The following is a 26390-nucleotide window of genomic DNA, read 5'->3' on the forward strand; positions in this document are numbered from 1 at the left end:
CAAAACATGTAGCATTAACAGCTGCACAAATAAAACGAATGTTGATATTATAGTACCTAATTTATCTCCATTTAAATAATTTGTTTTATTGACTGTTCCATTTATATTTTTCTTAAATAGTATCTACCTTGAAAACCATTAAATTACTTGTAAACTTGAGAGTTTTTTGCATTAAAAATACAGTCTCTTTTATATTTTATTTTGTTAAGTATGACATTTTCAAACAAGGACAATGACCTGACATTGTTGTCAGTAATACAATTTTTCCATTTCATGTTTTTACCAAGTAATACAGTGTGCTTCTCTCATACCGTTGTGGAGCTTACTTATGATTTAATTCAAGTAAAATTCATGCTGCATTAAAAATACACTTTGGTAAAACTATTTTTCTGAAAGCACAGATGGTTTTATAGTGCATGCCACTGTTCCAAATTCTGAACAACAGAATCAAATCTACACATCATATGTTTAAGAAAATATGTTCAATTTAAACTGGAGTGTCTCTTTTTGGGAGATCTTATATACTTAACTCATTGTCCTACAAACGAGATTGAGATGTGTACTTTGGGAGTCACTCATTTAACGAAAGTTTGTTGCAAGGAAATGAATTTCATATTAACTTGAAAAATAACCTTAAAAAATCTGTTACTGAGATTATGTATGTATGCATACTTACATATTTATGCGTACATATTTATTTATTATAATGACTAGTTTTCAGCTATTTTGAAGTGAGCTTGTTCCCACTAATTAAAACAGTCCATAAAGGGAGCAAAATATAAAACAAGAAAGTCTTGTAAATCATGGTGAAGAAGAAGATATTCAAGGTAAAAAGAAAAATTGCTGTGTGCTGTGTGAAATGCTTAGGAAGCAACACAGTACAAAAACAGCAACAGCAACTGATTGTATGAGAAGAGCGAGGAACTGTATGCAGGACAAGAAATGTATACATGGCTCTTCATATGTTCATTGTAACAAAAATTTGTTGTTTATACTAAAAACATTGATACTAATTTTCCGTTTCATTACTGAAATTCTTGTAATTGGATTTTATAAAATTGGAAGTTATTATACATTAAGGCAGCTGACGTTTTTTATTCTGCCCATGAATCTAACAATCTGTTAAATCTGGTGGTCTCAAGGTCCTGATTTACAGCTTGATAACCAAGTGTTACCAGTTGTTTCACCTGGAGGAGTGATCAACAAGGTGGAACGCATTGCCATGGAATGTCAGAGCCCTGAATTCCAAGCTCCATGTAAGCCAGGACAGAAGTGGCAGTGTGTCACAGAGGGAAGCAGGTAACTGATGTTGAAATAAAAAGTCCCATATACCAGATGAAAAAGAAGAGAGGTGTAATATGAGTAACATTATTTGCAGGTGGCGGAAACATAAGTGTAAATTCCAGGGCACAGTTTACCAACAAGGAGGAAGCAATGGAAGGAAAAAATGTGCATGTTTCACTTCTTCTGGCTTGGTATACAAAAAACTGGAACCAGATGAAAGACGAATGCAGCGGCAGTTTCTTAGGTATATAGGGCCGAGTGTATTAGTATTAGTATTTATTCAGTATTCCAGACATCCACAAGATGGATACTGAACTTGTCCTCACTCAGTACATACAGACCAATTACAAAAGTTGTTTACATGGTACATTACAACAGTATAAAATATAAATAGTTATGGCCTTAGATTACATAAATAAAAAGTCAGAAACATGTCATTTAAGAACAATCATATTAAATAAGAAATCCACAATAAACCAATAATTACAAGTTAAAATAGTAAATAAATCCTTCAGATTACAGAAAATAAGATTAGTTGGCAATGCACAGGTAGAACTCATAATTATAACAAAACAGGCATTATACACTCAAGTGCCAAAAGTCATGGGATAGCAGTATGTAAATTTACTTTTACATGGTGCCACCATCCCTTGACAGCTTGGGAATGCCCAGAGCAGTATCAGTTGTGAGGTGTTCTCTCATCAGTCAGGTTGAACACCGGCCAGTTTGCTCATGGCAAGCTGACATGAATGAGTTTACAGTGCATAAAAAATCATAAATACAAATATAATACACAAGTGAGCCATAAAATTTACATTCAGATATGTTTATTATAACTACTCTCATTATTGATCAAAGTACTCTTCTAATGAGTAGAATGAATTCATGTATAAAATTTTTTTAAAGTGGTTTTGAATTTAGCTATGTTGCCATTAACATTCTTAATATGAGAGGGTAATTGGTTAAAGTGTTACTTCATATTTGAAGAATGTTTTTTCTCAATTTTGGTTATGACATTTAAAAGATATTAGTTAGTTAGGAAGATCATAAATTACTTAAATTTGTTTTGTTATCCCATCTTTTCTTGCAAAATCATGAGTTAAATAGTTTTGGATTGATGAACATACATGACAAACATTGTGATTTTCTGTATTTGATGGAAAGAAAGAATAGTAAATTTAATGCAGCATGAATATAAACTCTCTACTGGTTCACTTTGTCTGTGGCATGTACTGATTACGTACAGGAAACTGCTCAAGTGCTCCCTCTTATAACGTTCAATGAGTACACCCATGATTCATCCGCCATCAAAATGCGATCAAGCAAAGTATCACTCTTTCCCTGAGTGGAAATAGATGATGGATAGTATCACTTGTGTAACAACATTATTCAACAACATCTAGAATCCACTTAACACATACACAGTGTGTCCAGGATCCATTAGGACTATATTTTTTTAAATTTTGCCCTGCAATGCCATCTGTTGCGAGTTGTGGCGTTAAGATATTTTAAGTTTCAGCTGTGGCTGTCTATAATATCAAAGTGCAAGCATCGCTGCATTATGTGTTCTGACCGTAAATGTAACAGTACTGTTCTGACGCTTGTCGGAAAATGGCGGTTGAACAGCGAGAGAACATCAAATTTTGTTTGAAGTTAGGCAAAACAGCCGGAGAAGCGTACAAAATAATGAAAAGTGTGTACGGTAGTGATTGTTTGAGTCGCTCGAACATTTTTCGATGGTATGCTATATTTCGTGACGGCAGGGAGGACATTGAAGACACTCCACATGCATCAAAGCCGAGAGCAAGTCGCACTGAAGAAAAAGTGAAAAGAGTGACCGAAATCCTTGCATCAGACAGATGTATTTCTGCAAGACTCATCAAGGGCCTTTTGGGAATACCAAAAAGTACTGTACATCAAATTTTGACCGAGGATTTGGGCAAATGGAAGGTCTGTGCGCAGTTTGTACTGCATGCCAGGGTTGAACACTGCAAAGACATGCTACAGTTGACCCAAAGAGATACAAAATCGATTGTTACTGGTGACGAGACATGGTTGAATTGAATTGAACTGAATTGAATTTATTTACATTCCGTAAATCCAGTACAGGTGAGACACCATAGGATATGGAACAAGTCAAGTTATAATACATAGTATCTATACAATAAGACAGTAATATTGCAATTAAATGAGGTAAATGGTGTTTTCAATATGAGCCTCTCACAAAGTGGCAGAGTGCAGCGTGATTGAGCCCAAAGAAGCCGAAACCAAAGAAAGTGCGCATGAAAAAGAGTTGAGTAAAGACACTGCTAACCGTTTCCTTTGATTTCAAAGGAATCATTCACAAGGAATTTCTACCAGAAGATCAAACAGTGAATTCTGATTGTTATCTCAGAGTCCTCCATCGTTTGTGGGTGAGAATTCTTCGAATTCAACCTGAATATTGAGAGCAAGGTTCCTGGTCTCTCCTCCACGACAATGCCCCACCCCACAAATTAAAAATGGTAAGCGATTTTATGGCCAGTAAAGGAATCACAGCCCTTGATCATCCTCCATATTTGCCAGATTTGGCTCCAGCAGATTTCTGGTTGTTCCCAGAAGTTAAGTTGGTGATGAAAGGAGACTGTCGCGACACCATCCAGGACATCCAAAGGGAATGTACCGAAGTTTTAAATGCGATTCCACAAAAGGAGTCCAGTGACTGTTTTTGAAAACTTTTCAATCGATTCCAGCTATGTATTGATTCAGAAGGAGACTATTTTGAACAAAAAGAGTGACATTTTCAAAATAATTCACGTCTTGTATTTTTAATGAATGCAGTCCTAACAGAACCTGGACATACTATGTACCTATTTTCCTAGATGTTCAGTAATGATGATGATGATTTCTGGTGAAATTCACACTTTTGTTGCAGTGTCCATGCATGAAAAACTACTTCTTCGCTCAGTCACTGCATGCATATTCTCCACTATGTCAGTTGCTGGCAAATCATACCAGAGGAGGTCTGCTGCATCTTTTGGCATTAATAGCATTCATCCACCATCAAACAGCTTTTTGTGATGGAGCAGTGGTCTCTGTCCTCACTTCAACAGGTTCAATGTGTATTTCTCCAAACAACTTATGGAACTTGATCACTGTCCTCACATCTTTATACCAGTATTTGAAACTTGGTTGCACCCTTTCTTAATCTATAGCTTGGCCTAGTGTGAGCCTACACAGCCACCAGGCCACCTTCCTTCTACATATACTAACGCAACACCTCTCAGACATTCATTCATGCAAACAATGAATGCTGATTTTACCATCCAGAAGCACACAAAATGACTCACTTCGGCATAGTCCAATAGATTTGGAAGAAGATGTGTTATGTTAACATTCCCAATATCCCAGGCTTATTAAATTTTTACTATTGCAGGGGACATGTAAACAAGGACATTAAAGATTACCGACCCAAGTTCCTTCGAACAGTTCAAGCAAAACAGTCTATAGGAGAAGTGAATTTATCAGACTTCCTGAGGCAGGTCTCAAGTACAGCAGACACAGCAATAATGACAGACCTGATTACTCGCTATAACAGTGAAAACACTCACAAGGCAAGCAGGAGGGGGAGACGTGACACACTGGAACATGTCACTGACTCAATCATGAAAGACCTTGAAAAGGACATTGAGAAGGAACTGCATGGTCTGCAGGTGGGTATTAGGCAATTATGTACAAACTGTGTGTTTCTCTGTTCCCCGTGACATTTAACACAGATTGGAATAATATTTGACAGCATTCTTCAGTCATCTCACAAGCTTCTGTATGCAGACTTATGCATCATTGCCTTCAAAGGTAGGTGAACATCACTGGTGAGCTCTTATAGCATAATATAGATAATGTATATTAAGACCTCTAAAATAACTCTTGTGGTTAACATAACTTATTTATATCTTAAATCCTTCAGAAAAAAATATCTATTGGGTGAAATTTATGTTCAAAAGTTGTTTCCATTGTATGTCCCACTTTGAAGTACCCATAAATTTTCTTTGGTGGAATATGTGCCACTTATGCTTTGTTGAAAGCTGAATTAGACAAAAATAATCAGCCTCGAAAGGGTTGAAGGATCCATATTATAAATAAATTATTATAAAACACTGTTAAGATAGTTATAACTTTTTATAAGTTTCTTATGAATTTTAATTTAAAAACTATGTATATATACATATATATATACAGGGTGTTTCACGACTTTAGGACATAACTGCAGAGGTGATTTCCTAGGTCTTTGTGATCAAAAAAATTCATATAAACATGTGTCCGATTTTGGACGGTTACAGAGTTATGACCGTTTTTCCCTTCCCATACATGCCCTCGTGTGAACCGCGTCTGTCAGCTGACAGGTCACTATCTTTAGCCAGCTACAGACAGAGCGTTCTCGTTATCTCGACACTTGAGAGCTACGTAAGGCGGGATGGGTTGGTATGTCCAGCGCGGTTCATAACCGAGCGGCAGCCTGTGTTGCGGCCAGCGGTGGCATTTTCGAAAATCAGCTTTAAGCACCAATAAATTTAAATTAAAGGTAATTTCACGAAGTTAACTTTACATTCATACTTTAAATGTAACAGGTATTATGCTGGTTTATTATTTTGTTCCATTTATTGTCAGTAATCGTTACCTTCTATTCTGAGTTTAAAACAGTCATAACTCCATAACCGTCCAAAATCGGACACATGTTTATATGAACTTTTTTGATCACAAAGACCTAGGAAATCACCTCCTGCAGTTATGTCCTAAAGTCATGAAACACCCTGTATATACAAGTATACAATGATCATAATATAATAAATAAAATTCATAAGAACAAAATAACTTATAAAAAGTTATAACTATTCTTAACAGTGTCTTATAAACATTTCTCTATAATATGTATCCTTCAACTCTTTCGAGGCTAGATTATTTTTTATATATATATATGATAATTAAAATATGAACCAGTTTATAATGTGTACATTAATATCTATATTTCTGTGTGTACAGCCGTTGATGTTTAGACGGAAATTATATCTTGTTTCTTGTTTCTCCTGGTAAAAGTTTTCCCTTTGACAGGCATTCCATCTGTGTGCCCCAATACCACTTGTTATACAAGGGAATCCTTATTAGACATAATGGAAATTAGAACACTGGAGATGATTAAACGTCATATAATCTATCTGCAAGAGAAGACTGCCATATATAGGCCAATAAATATAAAATATGATTATATTCCAAGTCTACAGTCATATGGGATGTAACGTCATGCAGTTAGGTGGGGGGGGGCCAGCAGTGTTTCAAGGAACTTACAGCCTCTATCTTCAGATTCTAGAAAACTCTAATCTTATTACTCACTGCCATGAAAACCTCAAATCTCACATAATTATATATATTTTCCTTCTGAGTTCTATTTGCATATAGAGATTTTTTACCATGTAGTTCTTGAGATGAAACAAAGGGGCTCTGTCTGTAACATAGGTTATGCTTCTAAGATATGTTTGAGGTTTCCTGTCTCCATAATTGTGGCTCAGAGAATCTTGATATTTTATGTGCTCAATTCAACGAATATTGAGATCACAATTTCAATGTCAGTGTTGAAGTCCATTTTCATGGTGGCAGCAGGGTCCTCTGAAATATTGATACCTAGCTGCCAAACTGTAGGATGTCACATTCCAGAAGACTACAGTCTTAATATTCCATAAAGTTTAATCACTCCTGTTTGAATTACCCGACAGGTGAATTCAGAAGGCAGAGAAGCTTAAGGATATTTCTGAGAAAAACAAATAGAAAACAACTGACCTTCGTCTCTCAATTCTGAGTATGATTTATCTCGTTCTGATTGAATCTCATACTTCTCCTTAAATCTCAGTCACAGAATTGCAAATTTTCAACTCAAACGTGGTGGCATTAACCATAGTAGAGACAGAAATCTGTGGAACATATTTCAGATGGCAGTGGGTTGATTACTATTCATTCTGTTGTCAGAATGTAGATATTTTATTCAATATTTCATCCCTTCACATATACCAATAAGGAAATAAATAAATAAATATATTGTTACTTTTAAGACTCCATTAGTATTGAAAATATGAATTTATTAAGAGTACAGTCTCATGAGTATATGACAAGTACTTTGGAGAAGGCCTCATGTTTCAGAGGAATACGGAGTTGGTATGTTCTTCCAAAACATTGAGCTTTCTTTGAACCACATAACATTCAAATCAAGAATTTCATTCTCCTCTTAATTGCCTTTATAAGAACACAAATCCAACAAATTTATTTAGTTCCTTTTTCCTGATACTGTAGAATTTCCCAAAACTTCATGTTATTGCTCAGTGTTTTATACAAAACTTGCTTTACTGCATGTAGGAAGTGTTTCATCCATAACAATAAAGGAAGATAGAGTTACCTCTATGTCTGTTATCACCTCATCATAAAGGCATATAGAAGGAATAATAAAAAAGATAAATGCAGGAATAATTGTTAAAACAAAAGTGTAATATTTACAAATATCCCAGTTCATGTGTCAAACAACTGGAAAACCAATGATTTTGAAAATGTTGGATGAAGAAAACCAGCATTCTGATATGACAGGTTTCTCAGGCTGTTGAAGATGCTAACTCCAACAGCTCCACTGCAGAGAACATGATTCAGTTGGCTGGCTGTGTAGTGACACCAACTCGTAATGTAAATTGCAGTGCTGCAGTGTATGAGGATCTTCCAACATGGAGAACATCTAAGAACAATATTGATGGAGCAATCCGCAAGCTTCTGGCTCAAGTAGAGGCATTGAAAGTAAGTATGGTAACCATAATTTGCTCTATTAGGAAGCGCTCATATACAGACAGGAATCATTAATTCTTTCCATGCTGATTTTATACATACATTGTCTTCTGTTAGCATATTCTCATGATAATGCATAATTTCTGTTTGTTGAAGAAGAACAAATAGCTTAAACTGTTGTGTGTGTGTGTGTGCTGAGAACCAAACGATTAAAAAATTTCTGTGTTCAGGAAATTAGGCGTCATCTTCGTCAGAAACGGCCTCAAGATACTACTTCATATGATGCCAGTCTTGAAGATGAAGATAATAATGATGGCGTAGAAGAAATATTACAGGAAGAAGAAGAGGAAGGAGAAGAAGGAGTATATGGAGAAGCAGAAACAGAGAGTCACAATGTAACAAATATTAGAAAAGTGCAGTCTGGTCAGGAAAGGGGTGTTGAAACAGTAACAGAAAGTAAAAATATTGGAAAGGAAGGGAGACGTGTTGGAAACCAGACAAAAAATTCACATGATCGTCAGCATAATAGAAATCATTACAAAGGAGACCAGTACAAAGGAACAAAGAAACCAAAAGTATATGCAGCAACCACTATATTGACAGTAGCAAGGGAAGATAGTGTTAGGCAGGATAAAACAAATGAGAAGTTTGATGAAACTTTATTTGAGGAATATGACAGTGAAAATTCTCAGGGAGGTTCATTAGTAACTACTGAAAATTCAAGATTTCACCACCGACACCACCACTTATCTTCAAATTCTGGACCTCCCTTCTTCCATTCTACAAACATGACAACAGATCCATCAGCTCATGTGGATTCTGCAATTGAAGTTACTTTGGGCTTCCTGGATTTCAACATCACTGAAGGGCCTACTACAGAGTACTCTGTACCACTGAACTCTACAACATCAAAGCCAACTTCAGAGCAGAGAGTGAAGTTCTCAGAACCAGCAGCAACCAATGGAAACAAGGTGAGTTACTTTTTTCTCCCTTGATGTGCATATAATTTTAAACTATAATGTGAAGGTTGTGTTCATCCATACGTTTGATCTTAAAAACTACTTGATGGAGCTCTATGAAATTACTATGGATAGGGTCTATGCTAAAGTTGGCAAGTGACTCCAATTTTGCTCCTGTTTAGTCAATTCTGCACTCTGAAAATCAAGTTGAACTTTATTGACTTCATCAGAAATGGCTAATCACACAGAACTTTTATACAAAATAAAATTATAGATTAAATGTTACAGTTTATGAATGACTATAGTATATAGAAAACAATGGTAAGTACAAAACATTGTTAAAGTAGATGTATTGAACCCATTTGATAGAGATGCAACAAATAAGTAAGTTAAATTACACAGTTAAAGATATGAAGGAGAAATAAACATTAATTGCACACTATTTCAACAATAAATAAACCTCAATGCAAATGGAATATACTTTGGCATATTTGCTCAAAGCAAGAACTGTGGAGCAGGAGAAATGGCCATTGCTGGTAACGGCTGTGTAACACACAACAATGGCATAACTGTTGAAAGTAGTGTTTTCTGTGCGGTCCGTGCCAAGGCTATGTAATTAGGACCAGCTGCCAATATGGGAGAGTCCTGAAGTGGCAGTTAGAAGAGTAGGAAGTTGGTGTGGCTGCAAGCCTACTAGGATGTGAGCCCAGGAGGAGAGGATCATCCACTATTGGAAGACATTACCAAGCAGCACCATGAAGTCAGTGACTAAGAACACCAGCCTTTAGCATTGACACAAGTTGTTTGCTAAAGTGTCCAGTAAATCCCTTTACCAATTCAAACCCTGTCTATATCCTCTCAGACTGACAATATAGAATCTCAAGGAATACATTTGAAAATACACGTACAGTATTTCAACCTGTAGTTCACATTTCTAGTGTTTTTAACTATTGTGTATGTATCTCATTAGTTTTCTAAGGAATTACAAGAATGCATGATATAAACCAGAAATTTTGATTAGTAAATATGTACACATATAATCTGGATGTAAATTGTTAGTTGTAATTGTAAATTAATGTTAGTTCATATCAGTCCAGTATAACACTAATTTTACCTGAAGTTCAACGTTTACTTATTTAAAAAAAAAACGCTCACTGTGGAGAAATGTTAGTATATGACATAAAGTATAGCCACTCAAGCTTAATGGATTTTTTTTTTACTTTGTCCATCATCTGGTATTATAAAAACACTAAAAATGCAACGTTTCAGAAACTGGATCTGTTTCCATCTTCTGGTGAGGTGGTGTGAGACACCTACTCAGTTGGGCCCAATCACTGGACCAACGCTTAGTTTACTCATCATAACCAATCCAACAGAGTAAGTGTCTCCCACCTCCTCACCAGAAGACGGAAACAAATCCAGTTTCTAAAATGTCATGTTTATAGTACTTTTGAGAATACTGGACATTGGACAAAGTCCAAAAACCCAATAATCTTGAATGTCACACACAAAATCTACCTAAAAATTACAGAGCTCATTAGCCTCTAAAATATAAATATTTGCTATATAAGAATGTTTTAAATACAATGGAATAAAATACAATAACTTTTACTCTGTTGTATGATTAGCTATGGAATAATAGACTTGTCTCTGCAGTAAATAAAAGAATACATTTGCAAAAAATTTGCAATTTCCATTCTCATATTTGAACTTCTTGCAACACAGTTTCTGTAAGTGTATAATTTTTTTTTCTGTCCATTTTATATAATTTCCATTATATCTGTACTCATTTATTTTTTCTTCATTATATTTTTTTAAATAATTCAAATACTTAATTATTATTTCACAACAGTATGTGGCCCTGTGTTTGTAAGATAATTTTATACTTTACTTATATGTAATTCTTTGCATCAGCTTGGTATAGGTCCCAGTCGTATTGATGTGACAGTGTATCGACCTCAGAAGCCTGGCTACAGAGTCCAACATGCAAATAATATCAACAGTAGCACTGGTAACAGTAATAGCAACAAGCAGATATTTCTTCCTGAAGGTCATGGTCAGCACACTTGTTACTGTCAACCTGATATGTGAGTACCTGATTCAAGAAGTCAGTCACAGCAACAATAAATACTGTCACCTTTAGCACTGAACATTATCCCTGCAATTCAGTACTTAATTGTTTGACTACCTGGAAAAAATCATCTTGGTTGTTTTCTCAATGATCACCAAAACAGTACAAATTTGACTGCTGTACATTTCAGATACTGTTTCTGAGTTGGTACACAACTAATGCAAGCCACAGAATAAGAAGAAAAAATTCTCTTCTGTGAAGATCTTAATGTTTGACACCTGAGGGGGTGGCCACATAGTTCACCCAGTCAGAAACCCCATAGATGGAACATACTTTGTGTATCATACTGGAAACTATTAAATGACTAAAACATTGTTAATAAGGACCATTTAATGTAACTTGTTTATTAGCAACAGGATACAGTGTATTTGTCACATCAAAGATATAATATTGTATCAACGAACACATAACCAGACAAATCTTCGTCCTTGAATGCTTCTAGCTTTATATGGGTCACCAAATATGATGGATGTTGTTAAGAAATCTGAGAGGATTTACTTGTATTTTATATATTTATGTTTACATCTATAAAAGATTTGTGGGAACATCCCACATGTCATATTTATACAGCACCCACTTTCCCGCTCACTTTTCACCATCACGCGCACTAACCAATCACGTTGCTTCCAACGCTAGCATTTATACAGCAGTTGCTGTCTAGCATCATCCAGATCATTACACGTGCTAGCCAATCAGTGCTCTGCAAATTTCGCTCCTCCATCACGCACTGTATAAAAGGCGGAGCACATTGCTCGCCACAGTCAGTCAGCAGCAGTGACCACACCAGCCAGCCAGCTATTACACTTGGTCCAGAGCGATCGGTTTTCGGAGTCATTGGCACTTCACTGCGTCAGGAATGGCTGCCTCGGCTCTCTGGCGGTCATGCCCGACTCACTGGGCATCTCGGCTTCCTCGACTCGCTGGCGGTCATGCCCAACTCACTGGGCAACTGGCGCAGCTGCCGTCACTCCAGTGACTGCGCTCTGCAACCAGACTTCTCCCAGCAACCACGCTCTGCGATCAGGCAACTTCCGACAACTGCCGCACTGTGACCAGGCAACTCCCGGCAACTGCCGCACTGCGGCCAGTCAACTCACTCAGCTGCCATAACATTAGTCAACACACCACAGCTGACATTATTTCTACCGGCGCATGCAGGCCTACTTCACCAGCCAAACATCCCAGCCGAACGGCCCTTTTCAGGGCCTACAAACTTTCCGAAGTGGTTTGTCTATTGGAGTATTGACAAATCCAACAGATTAATGAAATTACTGAAGAGAATTTATATTCAGAACCCATTCCACTCTATCAGTTCTAATTGTATTCTAGTTTTTCCTTAACATCAGATACAAGAATGGCATCAATAATGACTGTACATCCCAAACATTTCGGTCTACTTCCATTATCAAGGGCATTTGTATATGCAGATATCATCTACTAGGAAGCAGGCAGTAAGCAGAACCAGTTGCTGCCGGCTTCTTGCTGGTTTTGGGTTTGGCTTACTCCTGTACCATGAACATGGAATCTATACATTCCTCAGAAACATCGATGAACGTCTACTACAAGGTGTTACAACCCAAAAGATCATACTCTTCTTAAAATTCTTCATAAAATAAGCACCAATGTAATACATTAAAATATGTGTCTAAAATTACACTATACTTAACTGCTCAATATTTTTACAATGCTATGCAGTGATTCAGAGTTAATATTGAGCTATAGTTTCTCTCACCTGGCCACTGTCATGTTCAGCACCCAATCATTGAGATTATACAGAATCCTTCCCCATGGGTTTCCTATTCCAGAAGTCCATTCCTTTATCATTGTCAAGCCGAAAGAAGGTCAGTAGACCATTACTGAAGATATTAGAAAATAGGTTCACACAGGCTCCATAGTAACTGATGTAAGTGTTGAGAGAAAGTGAGACACTTTAATGTAAAAATGAATAAATTTGTTATAAGAGGAGTACACTCTCTTGGGTTGTAATGTGTTGTTTGGAGAGAGAGTGATATTTCAGAGGAATGTATTTTCCCCATCTTTAGAGTCACAGAGTAAAAAACTAGGAGAAGCAGATGGCAAGTTTAGCTCAGCTGGAATCAACTTTATTTCCTGCTTCTACTGATATCTTGCTCGAGTTCTCAACCCTAAAGAGTGAGGTCATCTGTTCTGACACAGTATTTGGTCTTTCTGAAATATGTAGCATTACAAACTAGAACACTGTACTCTTCCTAATCATCACCATGAGAACTTCAGACCCAACATATACATTAGAATTTTAGTTTCAAGTCAACATTTTTAAATGTAACCATCAGGATAAACATATTGTCACATGTATGAGTGACTCTAAACAGGGTTTGGATTGGTGACTCAATTTATTGAACACTTCCAGATCATAACTACAAGTAACTACAGTGCTATCACTAATTCACACACTCTGCAATTCACTAGAGCACATACAAAGTCTTCAGAGTCTGCTGTGTCTTCCCCAGTTGTTACCTGATAATGGCTTTAATGGTGGATGTTCCCTGTGCCTCAGTTACCAGCTTCTAACAGCAACAGCTCACAATGACTGAACTCCAGTTCTCTGACTAACTCACTAACTCACAAACCAACTCTTCACTTCCCTGCTCTGCACACACTATTTTTTTTATTGCTAGTGGGGTGGGACTAAGTCCCTTGTACTGCAGCCACTTCTGGCTTATTGTACCAGCTCCAGATGATAGGTGAGGGTCACTGTGGAGCAATTGGTGGAATGAAGATTGCCAGGGGAAACCGGATTACTCAGAGAAAACCTGCCCCAGTGCCACTTTGTCCACCACAAATCCCACTTGACCAGACCCGGGATCGAACCCGGGCTGCCGTGGTGGGAAGCCAGTGACTAACCGCTTGAGCTATGGCGCGGCCACTGCACACACTAACTCTAACTAATTGTTCTGCTTAAAACATCTGTGCATGGACCGCACAGAAAACACCATGCCTCTATTGCTGTTCAATTGTTGCTTGTTAGGAAACTGTTGCCTAGCAATGGGCTTGTTTACAAAATCATTAATTAGCAATGGGTCTGCATGCCTCCTGAAAACTATTTGGTCTACTGTCATTTCTTCTATTCTGAGGGCTGTGATCAGCTTAGCCTTTCTTCCCTGTGGCTTTGTTCCCATGGTGATTACTCTCCAACTACTCCTGCTGTTCTCTCCTTAAGGCCACTCCTCCTGAGCAGCTCCATAATAATGTGCAAACTGGTCCAGGTGTACCACTATCAACCTCAATCTAGGGTTCCTTTTTGGTTGCTGCTGGCATAAGTTCCAAAAGTGGTCAGTGCTCCAGCATCTCTGGCTCTTAAGCTGCTAGTACCCTTGTCTTGTGTTTCAGAGAGGGTAACTGTTACACAATATTCTACAAGTCATTTTTCGAATCCTCACAGAAGACCTGACAGTGCCCTTCCATGACCTTCAGCCCAATGGTTTGTCCAAGGGCCTCGTAAAATATCTCCTTGCTTCCCTGGCACAGCTGCTGTTTCAGACCTCTGTTCCTTATGGCATTGTTGCATTCAGGGCCATTCTATCTTCACTTCTCAACCGTCCACCCTTTATGACCACGTCCCCTATACCGTGCAAGAATGGCACAGCGGGTTGTCTGGCTGCAGGTGGCAGCCAACTTCTTCCAGGACGCACCATCACCCTGGGTCCATTTCTCGGCTGTCGGCGGTGCCCTATGACCAAAGGTCAGTCCCCATATCGCTATAGCAGTTCTCTAGTTTCCACCATGGCCTCTTCCTTATGGACTTCCTGAGGCGCCATTATATCCTCCAACTTTTCTCAATTAGCCTCCATATCTGTTGTGTCCATTTCCTTCGACCTTTATTTGAAGACATCCACCACGACGTCCATTTTATCTGGTTGGGAGACCACCCTGGCCAACATCCTTTCATGATGGGCATCTAACTTTGCCCATCACCTTTTCTTGGTTGGTTTCCATCTTGGCCAGCAGTTTTTCTTTCAGGAGTTCTTGACTGGCCCTTATTTCTTCTTTCAGGTGTTCTTGGTTGGTTTTTATTTCAGCCAGAAGGTGTGCCATTATTTGTTCCATCTCCATAGTGTGGCGATATAGCTTCTTACTGCAGTCTCCAATCCAACCACTTCTGACACCAGTTGTTACGATCCAGTGCAGTTTCCAATCCATCCCACTTCTGATATCAGTTGTCAAGGGTATGAATGATTATAGAGAGGGTTTGGATTGGCGATTCTGGATGGTAACTAGAAGTAACTAAGCACTATTGCTAATTCATATAATCTGCAGTTCACTACAGCACATACTAAGTCTTCACAGTCTGCTGTGTCTTCACCAGTCATTGTCTGGTAACATCTTCCAAAGGCAGATGTTGCCCTACTTTGGGGTTTCCGAACTATTCTTGTGCCTCAGTTACCTCTGTTGCTGTTCAATTGTTGCTTTTTAAGAATCTGTTTTGCCTAGCAGTGGATGTTGTTCACGGAGTCATTATTTAGCAATGGGTCTACAAGCTACAATATGCACACAGTCCTGGATGACACAGGTGTTTTGTAGTAATATTCATGAATTGTGGAAGTATTCGCACATATAGCACATATAGTGCTCATTATGTGTCAAAATGAATATAATTTTTGGCAGCAAGAACTTTGATCAGTGAGTGGACTACGTTCCCTGTATGAATAACATACTAGTCAACAAGATGGGGATAAACCCTGCATTTTTAAATGTCTAGTACTATGTTAGAGGGCTCTACAGAGTACTGTTGTAATAACTTCATCTTCTTTTTCTCTTCCTCCTCCCTTCCTCTTCTTCTTAAGTGCCATCATCATTTCTAAAAGTATTTCCATGCACAAAACAACCGCCAAAATCATCACAGCCACCACCATGATCACCACAACCATCATCATCAGAACTGCAGCCATGACAGTCACCAATCTTTTCACTACAGCTATCTTTACCTTAATAACTGGGAATGAGTTGAATAAACTCAAGAAGATAATAAGCATCAGAAATTAATGTCAGTCATTTTTATTCAGAAACCTGCTCTATTCTTCTTGCGAGATGAGATGTCTTTAGTCTTCATACCATTCATATCATATTATACAGGATGAAGTAATCCCATGCACATCATTTATAAATTTCAGTCTCACAAGGCGTGAGGAGAAGGAAATTGCAAAAGAAGCCCGTCGAAGAATTAAAGAAGAAAGACTGAAGAAGAAAGAACGAAAGCTGAAGAAAAAAGCAAAGCTGGAGAAAGAATGTCTGGCAGAGAAAATGAATTGTTTCAATCATGATAATGATCATTGGAAGACAGAACCTCTGTGGACAGGTAATAAAGACAAAAGAGTGAAAGTTTAATTGTAATATTTATTTGAATACCAAACACCATAGTTTGGGATAGACATACTTCAAAGTCCTTGTGAAACACTGTTGACATCTGTGACTTCACTGTATTAACCCTTTGACTGTTCACCAGAACAGTTTTGTGTGTTTTCATCATGATGACCAAAACTGAAGATCTGACTATTGTACATATATTGTGCATAGTCTATCTTATTTGTAACTTAACCAATGCAACAAATGGAACTTTGTTCTTTAATGAAGATTTTAAAATATAACACTTTGTAACTTGACCACTTAGATAAAACAAATCATAGATGGAACACATTCCATTGCTTCTATTTGAATTTGCAAAACCACATAGAGATGTTTAATAATTAATCAGTATTTGGTGCATTTACTGTCCCACTATCCAGTACCACTTATGCACTTCTCTGTCCATTTGTTACTTCATGTCAGTACCATTGCTCACTTCCTGCATTCCCCACTACACTGAGGTGAACAGTGACTGATTCCCTAACTGATTTACAAACCGACTCTTATAGACTTATCACTTATAGGGAAGATTCTAGCATGTTTGTAAGCATGTCAGCTGAGCAGTTTTCATGAGCATTCCAGATGTTGCAAGAGTCATGGACAGGCCAGGTGATGTAATCCCCCAGTGCTTATGTCTCATGACAATATAATGGAAAACAAATATATGTTCACATGGAGATGATAGTACTGTATTTTTATTTTTTCATCAGTAAACAGCAAAAATATGTGAACACATACTGGAGTTCAATTCAAATTAAGAAGCTGGACTAAGTGTAGCATTTCAAGAGTGATATCAGATCCTTTCTATCACAGCATTCTATTCTGTAGTTGAGTATAGTCTCATGAATTAGCAGAATGTGATGTTCAGGTATTCTTATTCCTATGTAAAGATGGATGGTCTCAAATTATGTTGTGTTTGAAATTTAGTTGAAGTTCTAGGTTTATGTAAATTTAGAATTCTATGCCTTACTGACATGTCCAATCTCAGTAGTTTGACAAAGGGACAGCTTTGGAACAGGTGTCATATTATAATTTAAAGTTAAAAAAAATAAATTTTAAATTTGCCTGAACTACTGTTTCTAAAATCATGTTCTGTTAAACGTGACAAGCAGTTTTGAGAATCAAACTAATTTGTTTAGATCAAATATGCATTTTAATAATAATGATATTATAGGCTTATATTTGCACATTGGAGTAATTATAATGGCAACCATGTTTCATATGAAAAAAGCTTTACTACTAGTGTCAAGTTCTGACACTGATTTAATTTTCTCTAAGATGTTGTATAACAAATAACTAAAATATTTTAAGATTTGAGATTTTTATTGCTGTGAAGATTCATGTGGTATTATGGGTCATGATTAAAGTGAGTCAAGTAGATATTCTTCCAAAACATTGGTACATGCTTTCCAGACTAAATGGTGTCCTAACCCACATGATTGCAATATAAACTTAAAATATTTCTGCAAAAATATTACACTTGATATATATGTAAAATTTTGATTTCAAGTAGGTATAAAAAGTGGATATACAGAGCATACTTTTGTTAAAAACTTTGAAAAATTGTGCTTTTAATCTTTTTTTATTGCTAGTGGGGTGGGACTAAGTCCCTTGTACTGCGGCCACTTCTGGCCTATTGTACTAGCCCCAGATGATAGGCGAGGGTGATTGTGGAGCAATTAGTGAAATGAAGATTGGCAGGGGAAACCAAAGTACTCGGAGAAAACCTGCCCCAGCGCCACTTTGTCCACCACAAATCCCAGTTGTCCAGAACCAGGATCGAACCCGGGCTGCCGCGGTGGGAAGCCAGCAACTAACCGCTTGAGCTATGGCACGGCCCTGCTTTTAATTTTTTGTAGTATAATGTTCAAACCTATTGCAGGTTAATGCATTGAGAATTATTAAAAAATGTAATGTGAAAAATGTTATATTTCTTGCAAATTCTGCAATTTGAATTTAAGTAATTGCTGAGTATTGTATGTGCACTTGTTCTTCAAGTCTACAAATTATCCAGTACTTCTTACAGATTGTCTGAAACAGAAAATACAAGGAGAGAGGTAACCTCAGAAGCAGTAGAACAGATATTATATATAAATTAAAGTCTCTGCTGAAAGTTCACATTTACTGTTTCATAATTGTAAATTAAATTCTTTAAGATTATATGTTACTTAAAATAGTAACAGATTTAATGACATATTTGTTCTAGAGGGTCCCTTCTGCTTCTGCATGAATGCCAACAACAATACATACTCATGTCTGAGGACCATCAATGCAACTCATAATTTCCTCTACTGTGAATTTGTCACAGGTCTTGTCACATTCTATAATCTCCGAATCGGTAAGATGATGAATAATTTGCATGTATAATTGTTTCTTCCATCCAATCAATCATTTGATATAGTACATTTATATATGCTTACAGAATTTGGTCAAGAAGAATAACCCAAATTTGCTTTGGTTACAGTGGACATAAACTTACATTTATTACTGTTGTCATCACAATCCTCACTATCACCATCATCATTCATTAATAATAATAATAATAATAATAATAAAAAGTCTAATGTGGAAGAATTTTCTCTTCTTCATGTTATCCAGACTGGTTCTGGGGTCCACCCAACCTCCTATCCAATAGGTAACAGGAGATTCTTTCCCCAGGTGTAAAGCAGGAGTGTGAAGCTGACCACTCACCTCCAACTAGTGCTGATGTCAAGAAAATGTGGATTTATACATCCACTGCTCCATACACCTTCATATCATAGTGCTTAATTAGTTAAGCAGAGGGAGGATTTTACCTTAATAATCAGTCTAACAGTCTGGCAGTTAGGTCACCTTGTTGAAGTAATCTGGCCTTATTCATCCAGTATTTTCTTCAAAAGTCTTACCTGGTTACTTGATACATGTGGCTGGTAATTTTATAATACTTTTGCAAGTCTGTTTCTTTGCATTCTGTCCACATATTGATTCCATTTCATTTTGTATATCGAAATTTTGTTTGACATGGGTTCCATTTTTAATTATTTCAGTATGTCTCCATTTATTCTGTGACCCATCCAATCAAATTCCACTGTTCAGCAAGTAATTATCGTTTCAGCATCTGTAATTCTTACATTTGTTTATTTTTCTGTGCAGTATTTGATTACTCAGTAAAACCAATTTGAGATTCTATTCTCTGAAATTTCTGGTTATTAAATTAAAAAATAGTGGATCATTAACACTTGCTTTAGTCATGGCTATATAAACTAAACACAATAATGTTTTACTGCATTTTTTTTAAATCCTTAGGAGTTTGGAGTTATGATGATGTTTATAAGGGTTAAGAATTAGATTAATCATCAACAGATTTCCTAAGGATGCAGATGCGACTTCCAAAACTTCAGACTCAGAAGAGAAATTAAAGAAGCGGAAAGAAAAATGGGAAATACATTATTTTTAGTATGCTATTATAAAATACAAATTGTATTCATAGAAATTATACTCCATGACAAAATACATTCATGCATATAGGTTCTGTATCCAATGGCTTCGGCCTTGTATGGATGTGCTGGAACGTGTAATAAATACAATACAATTCAGTTATCCCCGAAACTCGGTACTGTTTCTCACAATGTTTTCTATGATCATATTCAACATATTTTCTATTCTTGATACATTCAGGCACATGAATAAAGTATTTTACAGCATGCGTTTGGGTTAAGGTAACCCACCATAATTGGATCTCCTATATTCATTCATTCATTCATTTATTTATAGTTCCAAAAAATCCATAGAGGCATCTGCCTCAGATATAGAACAAGTCAATAATACAATGTAACATATAAATATACATACATAATCAGATAGTCATCATCATCGTCAAAATTTAAATACTCAATACAACAAAGCTACTGTACAGCAATACATTCCATGTATCAAAATAACATTTAAAATTACATACATGATCAAAAGACCACCAAGATCCTTAATATAGTAATATAAAATCTATTTTCTTAATATATAATACACCTGTATCACAACAGTACTAGCACCCTGTACTAGAACTGTGATCAGTTTCATATCACTAATAATGCCAATCACAAACATTTCTACTGATGACATGTTTTGAACAGATAGGCTTTTGATTTTCCCATGTGTTTAAGCTGAAATCTGAATGCCAGAATGGTAACAAGAAGTCACAGCTTTTTAAACTTTTTTGAGCCTTGAATTAGGTGATGTGCTATAGAGCAGATTTGATTACAATGATTGAAATGTAAGAATGTGAAGAACATACCATATATTCCCACTCAGCAGGTCTGTGTAGCAGTACCACTCTTGACATCTGTCTGGGAGGTGCTAGGTTTGAATCTTGGCTAGGATGCCAGCTGTCCTGACTTGAGATTTTGCATGGTTTCCTTCAGTAGCTTCAAGCAAATGCCAGTTTATTATCTTAACTAAGACAAGACTGTATTCTTTAACGTTCTTTCCGATTCATTATTCACCAGTCACCCTACCATTTGATACTATAGAGTCTTAGTTACTGATAGCTACATGAAGTAAACCATGAAACCTGAACAAAAAATCCATAAATCTCAGCAGATGATCAGGGACCTTATGAGTGGAGGATTAACTGTTAAATATTACTGTAGCCTCCTAAGTTAAGAAGAAACAAAGCTGTAGTATAGGAAATATGAACTCATTTGCTGCATGGTACTATATTTACACGTGAAGTTGCTTACCAATAACATGGTACTAGCTTCCTTGATGCTACAGTACCGTTTGACAGCCTTTATGAGATATCTGCTGCTGCATGCATTTGAACAGTTCATCATTTCATGGACTGTCTGTGATTGTTTTGAAGTGACATTAATTTTTTGTTGGGTAAGTTCTTAACTCTGATTTTATGTACTTCTCTCATGAGCATAATTGGTAACTAACAGTACCAAAAAGAAGATACAATGTTGCTTTCTGCTAACTTTCTTTCCCAGATACCCACAATTTCAGTATTTGGGTTGGAAAGAAAATAACATCAAGAATATTGTTTATGCAAAAAATTGTTGTTTGGTGAACATCAGGATTATCAAATTTGTCTGGGTGTTAATATAGACAAAACCTGTAATCAGTGGGGCCAGCCCAAATTCAGCCAATTGCCACACTTGGTAGTGGTGCCACTGACTCACCATTTCTGACATAGTTTAGTCCATTGCTATTTGCTAAAATTTTATGATCCTCAAGTAAAGTGGAAAATGTTAGTCTATGAGTCAGGCAAGGAATCACATTAAAACAGATCCAAAAAAACATGATCACTATATTTGTTTGAAGATCCGTTTGAGCAATGGAACCGTGTACATGCATTGACGGATGTGGAACGGTCATACCTGCAAGATCAGTTGGCACAACTTAAAGCCTGTCGTGGCACTAAGCAGTGCACTGTGGGGAATGCAGCTTCATCCCAAACACCTACTGGCTCATACACTGCACCCTCTTCCACCTTGGACAATACTGCCTCTATAACAAGTACTAGCAGCCGCTACAAGAAGAGAAAATATCAGTCTCCAAGTAAGTTTGCAATAGAAAGGCTTACAATGAGGAGGATATATGGGGCAGTATGATTTTGGTATTGCCCTTGATCTCCCAGATTTTGTGTGTGCATTGTGAGATTTCAGGTTCTGAAGTTGGTGACAGTGAAAATTGTTGTCTTCTGAGATGTGATGTATAGTTTTGTAGGCAGGTACCAACGTTCTTCCAGAATTATGGTACATATCTACCAAATTACATGGCGTTACATCCAAGAAAATAGTAATCATGGGTGTGTGTGTGTGTGTGTGTTAGTGAGTTAGTGAACATGCACACTTTTCACGAACTAAAAATTCAATGAAGTAAATCACATAGTGGAACCCACACAATTTTGGGGGGAGTAGTGGTTTTGCATGTGAAATCAAGGAAAATCTTAAGTGGAGCACTCAGATTAAGGATGCGAGATCATTGAAATTGAAAGTTAAATGACGAAAAGCTTAAACAGAAGAACATGGGTGTTTCACTGCATATTAACAGGTAGACATGAAAGTCAGAGCAGTGTATAATTAAAAGCTTGCACTGGCATTGAATTGCTGGTCTGTATATAATTTTATCACCAAGTACATGAACAGTATTTCACTGTGGGAGCTGTCATAGTTTTCCTAACAAGTCTGAATCATATCCATAGTTGACTGTTTGCACTGGGATCTTAGGATCAATCACTTAGGCTCTGCCTATACCTTATTTCCTGTAAATTAAGATTGTGATTGCTGTAAAATTTGCAGATTTTTGATATTTCTCTCCAGTACATTATATCTGTGCTGTTCATGAAACTGAGAATTAAACAATTCCTATCAGAATTTTAATTGGTATCATAACAACTTCTGGACATATTTCATTGACACACAAACCCATTAGCAAAAGAGAGAAATTTTAAGACAATGTAAAATATATCACTAATGATCATAATCCCTTCTCAATTAAATTCTTTCACCAGTTTATATTTAAGATTCCACTAAATATTGTGTGTGAAGTAGGGTAGGATGGTATGTTGCTACTTTCTCACCAATATACTTCCCAGACAACAGTTTTGTAACAGATATTGACCCATTAGTATGCCCAGTGTAATAGGACTGTAGGATCATGCATCTGTAATGAGTACTAAAACGTAGAACAGCTCCAAATCAGATAAACCATTTCAAGATCTAAAAGAAAAAGATTAAAAATTACGTGTAGACTGCAGCCATTATGAGGCTGGTGCTATTCTCTAATATTTTATGCTGCTGTCTATTGAAGATTTCACATTTAAAACTAACCTGATTTCTGGGCATGTTTAAATGCATGACAGCTGTGACATAACTTTTGACTTCTTCAACTTCTCCAGATAGTCTTAACTATTTGGTCATTTAGATTCAGGTACTAGACAACATAGTTGATCTCTTGAAATATCGGTTAGGAGGTCACTGGATCAGTTGAGCAGAAATTATACTATGTTTTAATTGACTAAACTGTATTGTAAAAGCATATCATCTGTAAATTGATTTTTCATTCAGCGTGTGCCCTTGATATTATTCAATAAAATCATAAGGTAATTGTCTTTGTATTTCTATTTTATTTTTTAAGAAGAAAGTGATAAGCTTAGCTTGATCTTCATGTAAAGTAGAGGTTTTATTGGGCTGAAGTGTGGTAAATTATGTTCATCTGATAGATTTTAGAATAAAATACCAGCATCACATTTAATTGGCCTGTGAGACATCAAGGCTCCCACATTTTCTCTAGACAGTCAGCTCACAGATCGCCACAGATAGTCCTGCGTTTCATTAGATCAGCATGAGGAGTACCAGTCCAGCCAACTGCATACATCTAAACTGTGTCCTGAGGCAACTGTAAGCAGCAAGGAAAATGTACGAAGCAGCTGTGTAAATTTATTTCTCGCTTTCTGAATTCTTTTTCATTGTCTCTGTTACCCCATGTCAATGTCTCATTACAGAATTTCACCAAAGTTCCAACCAATTTTTAATATTCGAGTTTTCACTAAATGTAATTCCATTTGAAGAATGGCAATGACATTCTGAATGATGCATATGAGATTTGAGGGTGTCATAGTGGTGAGAATTAAGACTGGATCATCTGAGTTATGATAATCCAGTTTAGTAGATGGTTTTAGATGCACCAAAGGAACCTACTGCCTCCATCTTCTTCTCCAGAACACTGGCAACAACCTACTAATCTGCACTTCTACCAGTCAGACAAACCCCATATGTAAGTCACTTAGACCCTCTCCCCCTCCTGTCTGTATGTATGTGTCTGTGTAAATTCTACCTGTTGGCTGATGGTTGTGTCATTGCAATATGCAAATAAAATTTGCCTTGTACGCGCTGTTAGATATGGTCTCTGGGGTTGACCTCAAAACCCTTGAAAGCTTTGGTAGGGGGTTGTTCCTTACTTAAGGTAAGGCAGGCCATCGAGGCCCATAGGGTTGTGAGACACTGGGGATCCCATATTTTCCATAGAAAATCTTCTCACAGATGGCAGTGGGGTTGTCAGCCTTGTGTGCTGGTCGCCCTTTCCCCCAAGGAGGATTCCTGGTACTCATTTCTGTTGCAGGCTAGGTCAACCCCAGGACCATGGTGCGGCTGGAAGAATTGGGTAAATTGAAAAGAACCACGTTATTGGGACTTGAACCTGTGATCATCCAACTTGAGGCGTAGTACTTTGGCTAGCTATGCTAGCGTGTACCCCTGTTCATTAGTTAAATAACGATAAATTTCAGTTGGTTTCAAAGGTCTTTGACACAAATTTCTATGGACATAAACTGCATAGATAGAGGCACAAAATCATACAGAAAGCAAGAAGCTGTTCAGTGCAAGAAAGAGTGCAGAGAAAGTCACCCACCAATAATGCTTGCTGATTACTTATCTTTTCCCAGTACTTCCTCCATACAAGTTAAAAATTATAGCTACAGTAGGCGGAAACTAAAATCAACCTTCAAAATAAATAAATTGAAAGGGATTCAGTGTATAAATAAAAATGAAAAACCACAAACATGAAAAAAAAAACAAGCCTGAATACTTAGAATTGTTCATGTTGTACTTAAATTAAACATTTAAGCACAAATTAGCTGTTGTTTCATAGACAGACAATGTGACCTAGGTGTTCAGGCACATTTGTGACATGTCAATTTCTGTGAAGTACCTATCCACTTGCAGTCATGAACAAAGAAATTTGATTTTGTATGTACCTGGGACAGTGTAGTAAGTATAGTGACTGGCTATGGGCTGGACGACCAAAGGGTAGGAGTTCGAGTCCCTCTGCGGTCAAGAATTTTCTCTTCTCTGCATTGCCCAGACTGGCTCTGGGGTCCACATAACCTCCTATCCAATGGGTACCGGGCGCTCTTTCTCCGGGGGTAAAGCAGCTGGGGTGAGAAGCTGACCACTGACCTCCAGCTAGTGCTAAGGTCAAGAAAATGTGGATCTATACATCCACTCCCTTCATGGCATAGTGCTTAATTAGTTAAGCACAGGGACAGTTTTACCTTTTACTTTTACACCACATTTAGTTAAACTGTATCAGTTTCAGAGATGAAATCTGCATACAGGTTGACACACAGTACCACCTATTGTACCACTTACATAGCAGCTACTCTGCTGTTCTCCCTTTCCCCCATTCCTGCCAGCTTTCATTTCGTTTACAGGCTGTCTGTGTTCTACATTTGTTATTAGTGTTAACAGAGGGGAGGTATGTACTATAGGATGATTGTGGAGCAGACAGCTGACTTTCATCCACACCAGCCATATTTATATTGCTGACTTGAGCATAGTATGCATGACACATGAAAATATGTGGTTGAAATTTGGCAGAATTTAGTATAACAATTAAAATAAGCGTAAGGGAAGAAAAATACCTTTACCTGTAGGGGCATCACTAAAAACTGAGTTCATAAAGCATTAGTGGCTGTGTCAAAAAGTGTTTTATGCATTCAGATAAAAAGAACACTACTGGGGACCTTATTCATATAGAATGGAAATTATAAGATGCTTAATACTGTGCCACATTTGATGTTTTCTGTCATACTATCAAGAAAGAGGTGATGATCCACAAAATAAAGATCAGTATAACAGTGAGTATTGTCAGCACACACAAATGTAATTTTTTCTCTATGGTGCACTGCTTAGCTGCTACCTAACTCTTTCACAAATTTTTACACAAGTGTATGCCAAATGCAAGGGTAAAGTGATACATTTTTGTAATACAGAATGTAAATATCACTACAAACAAAAACAAACAAAACCAATAACAACTGTATTATACTACAATTCAAAATATTTAGCTTTTTGGAAACA

At 37.0% G+C, this 26390-nt stretch overlaps 1 protein-coding gene across 6 annotated transcripts in view; it reads left to right on the top strand.

Moving 5' to 3' along the window:
* Positions 1-26390, top strand: part of LOC111866186 (extracellular sulfatase SULF-1 homolog) — a 245366-nt gene that overhangs the window by 210234 nt on the left and 8742 nt on the right. For 4 of the 6 annotated variants that reach the window (XM_023854887.2, XM_023854884.2, XM_023854885.2 and 1 more), the window contains 9 exons: positions 1143-1299; positions 1379-1528; positions 4700-4976; positions 7891-8091; positions 8310-9050; positions 10953-11125; positions 16320-16504; positions 18758-18889; positions 21850-22086. In XM_023854887.2, the coding sequence (XP_023710655.1) occupies positions 1143-1299; positions 1379-1528; positions 4700-4976; positions 7891-8091; positions 8310-9050; positions 10953-11125; positions 16320-16504; positions 18758-18889; positions 21850-22086 (2253 nt within the window). Of the gene's footprint in view, positions 1-1142; positions 1300-1378; positions 1529-4699; positions 4977-7890; positions 8092-8309; positions 9051-10952; positions 11126-16319; positions 16505-18757; positions 18890-21849; positions 22087-23823; positions 25374-26390 lie in introns of those variants that run through there. The other 2 variants (XM_023854890.2, XM_023854888.2) reach the window with 2 other exon arrangements.

This window comes from Cryptotermes secundus, unplaced genomic scaffold, assembly GCF_002891405.2.
Source record: "Cryptotermes secundus unplaced genomic scaffold, Csec_1.0 scaffold599, whole genome shotgun sequence".
Lineage (NCBI taxonomy): Eukaryota > Metazoa > Arthropoda > Insecta > Blattodea > Kalotermitidae > Cryptotermes > Cryptotermes secundus.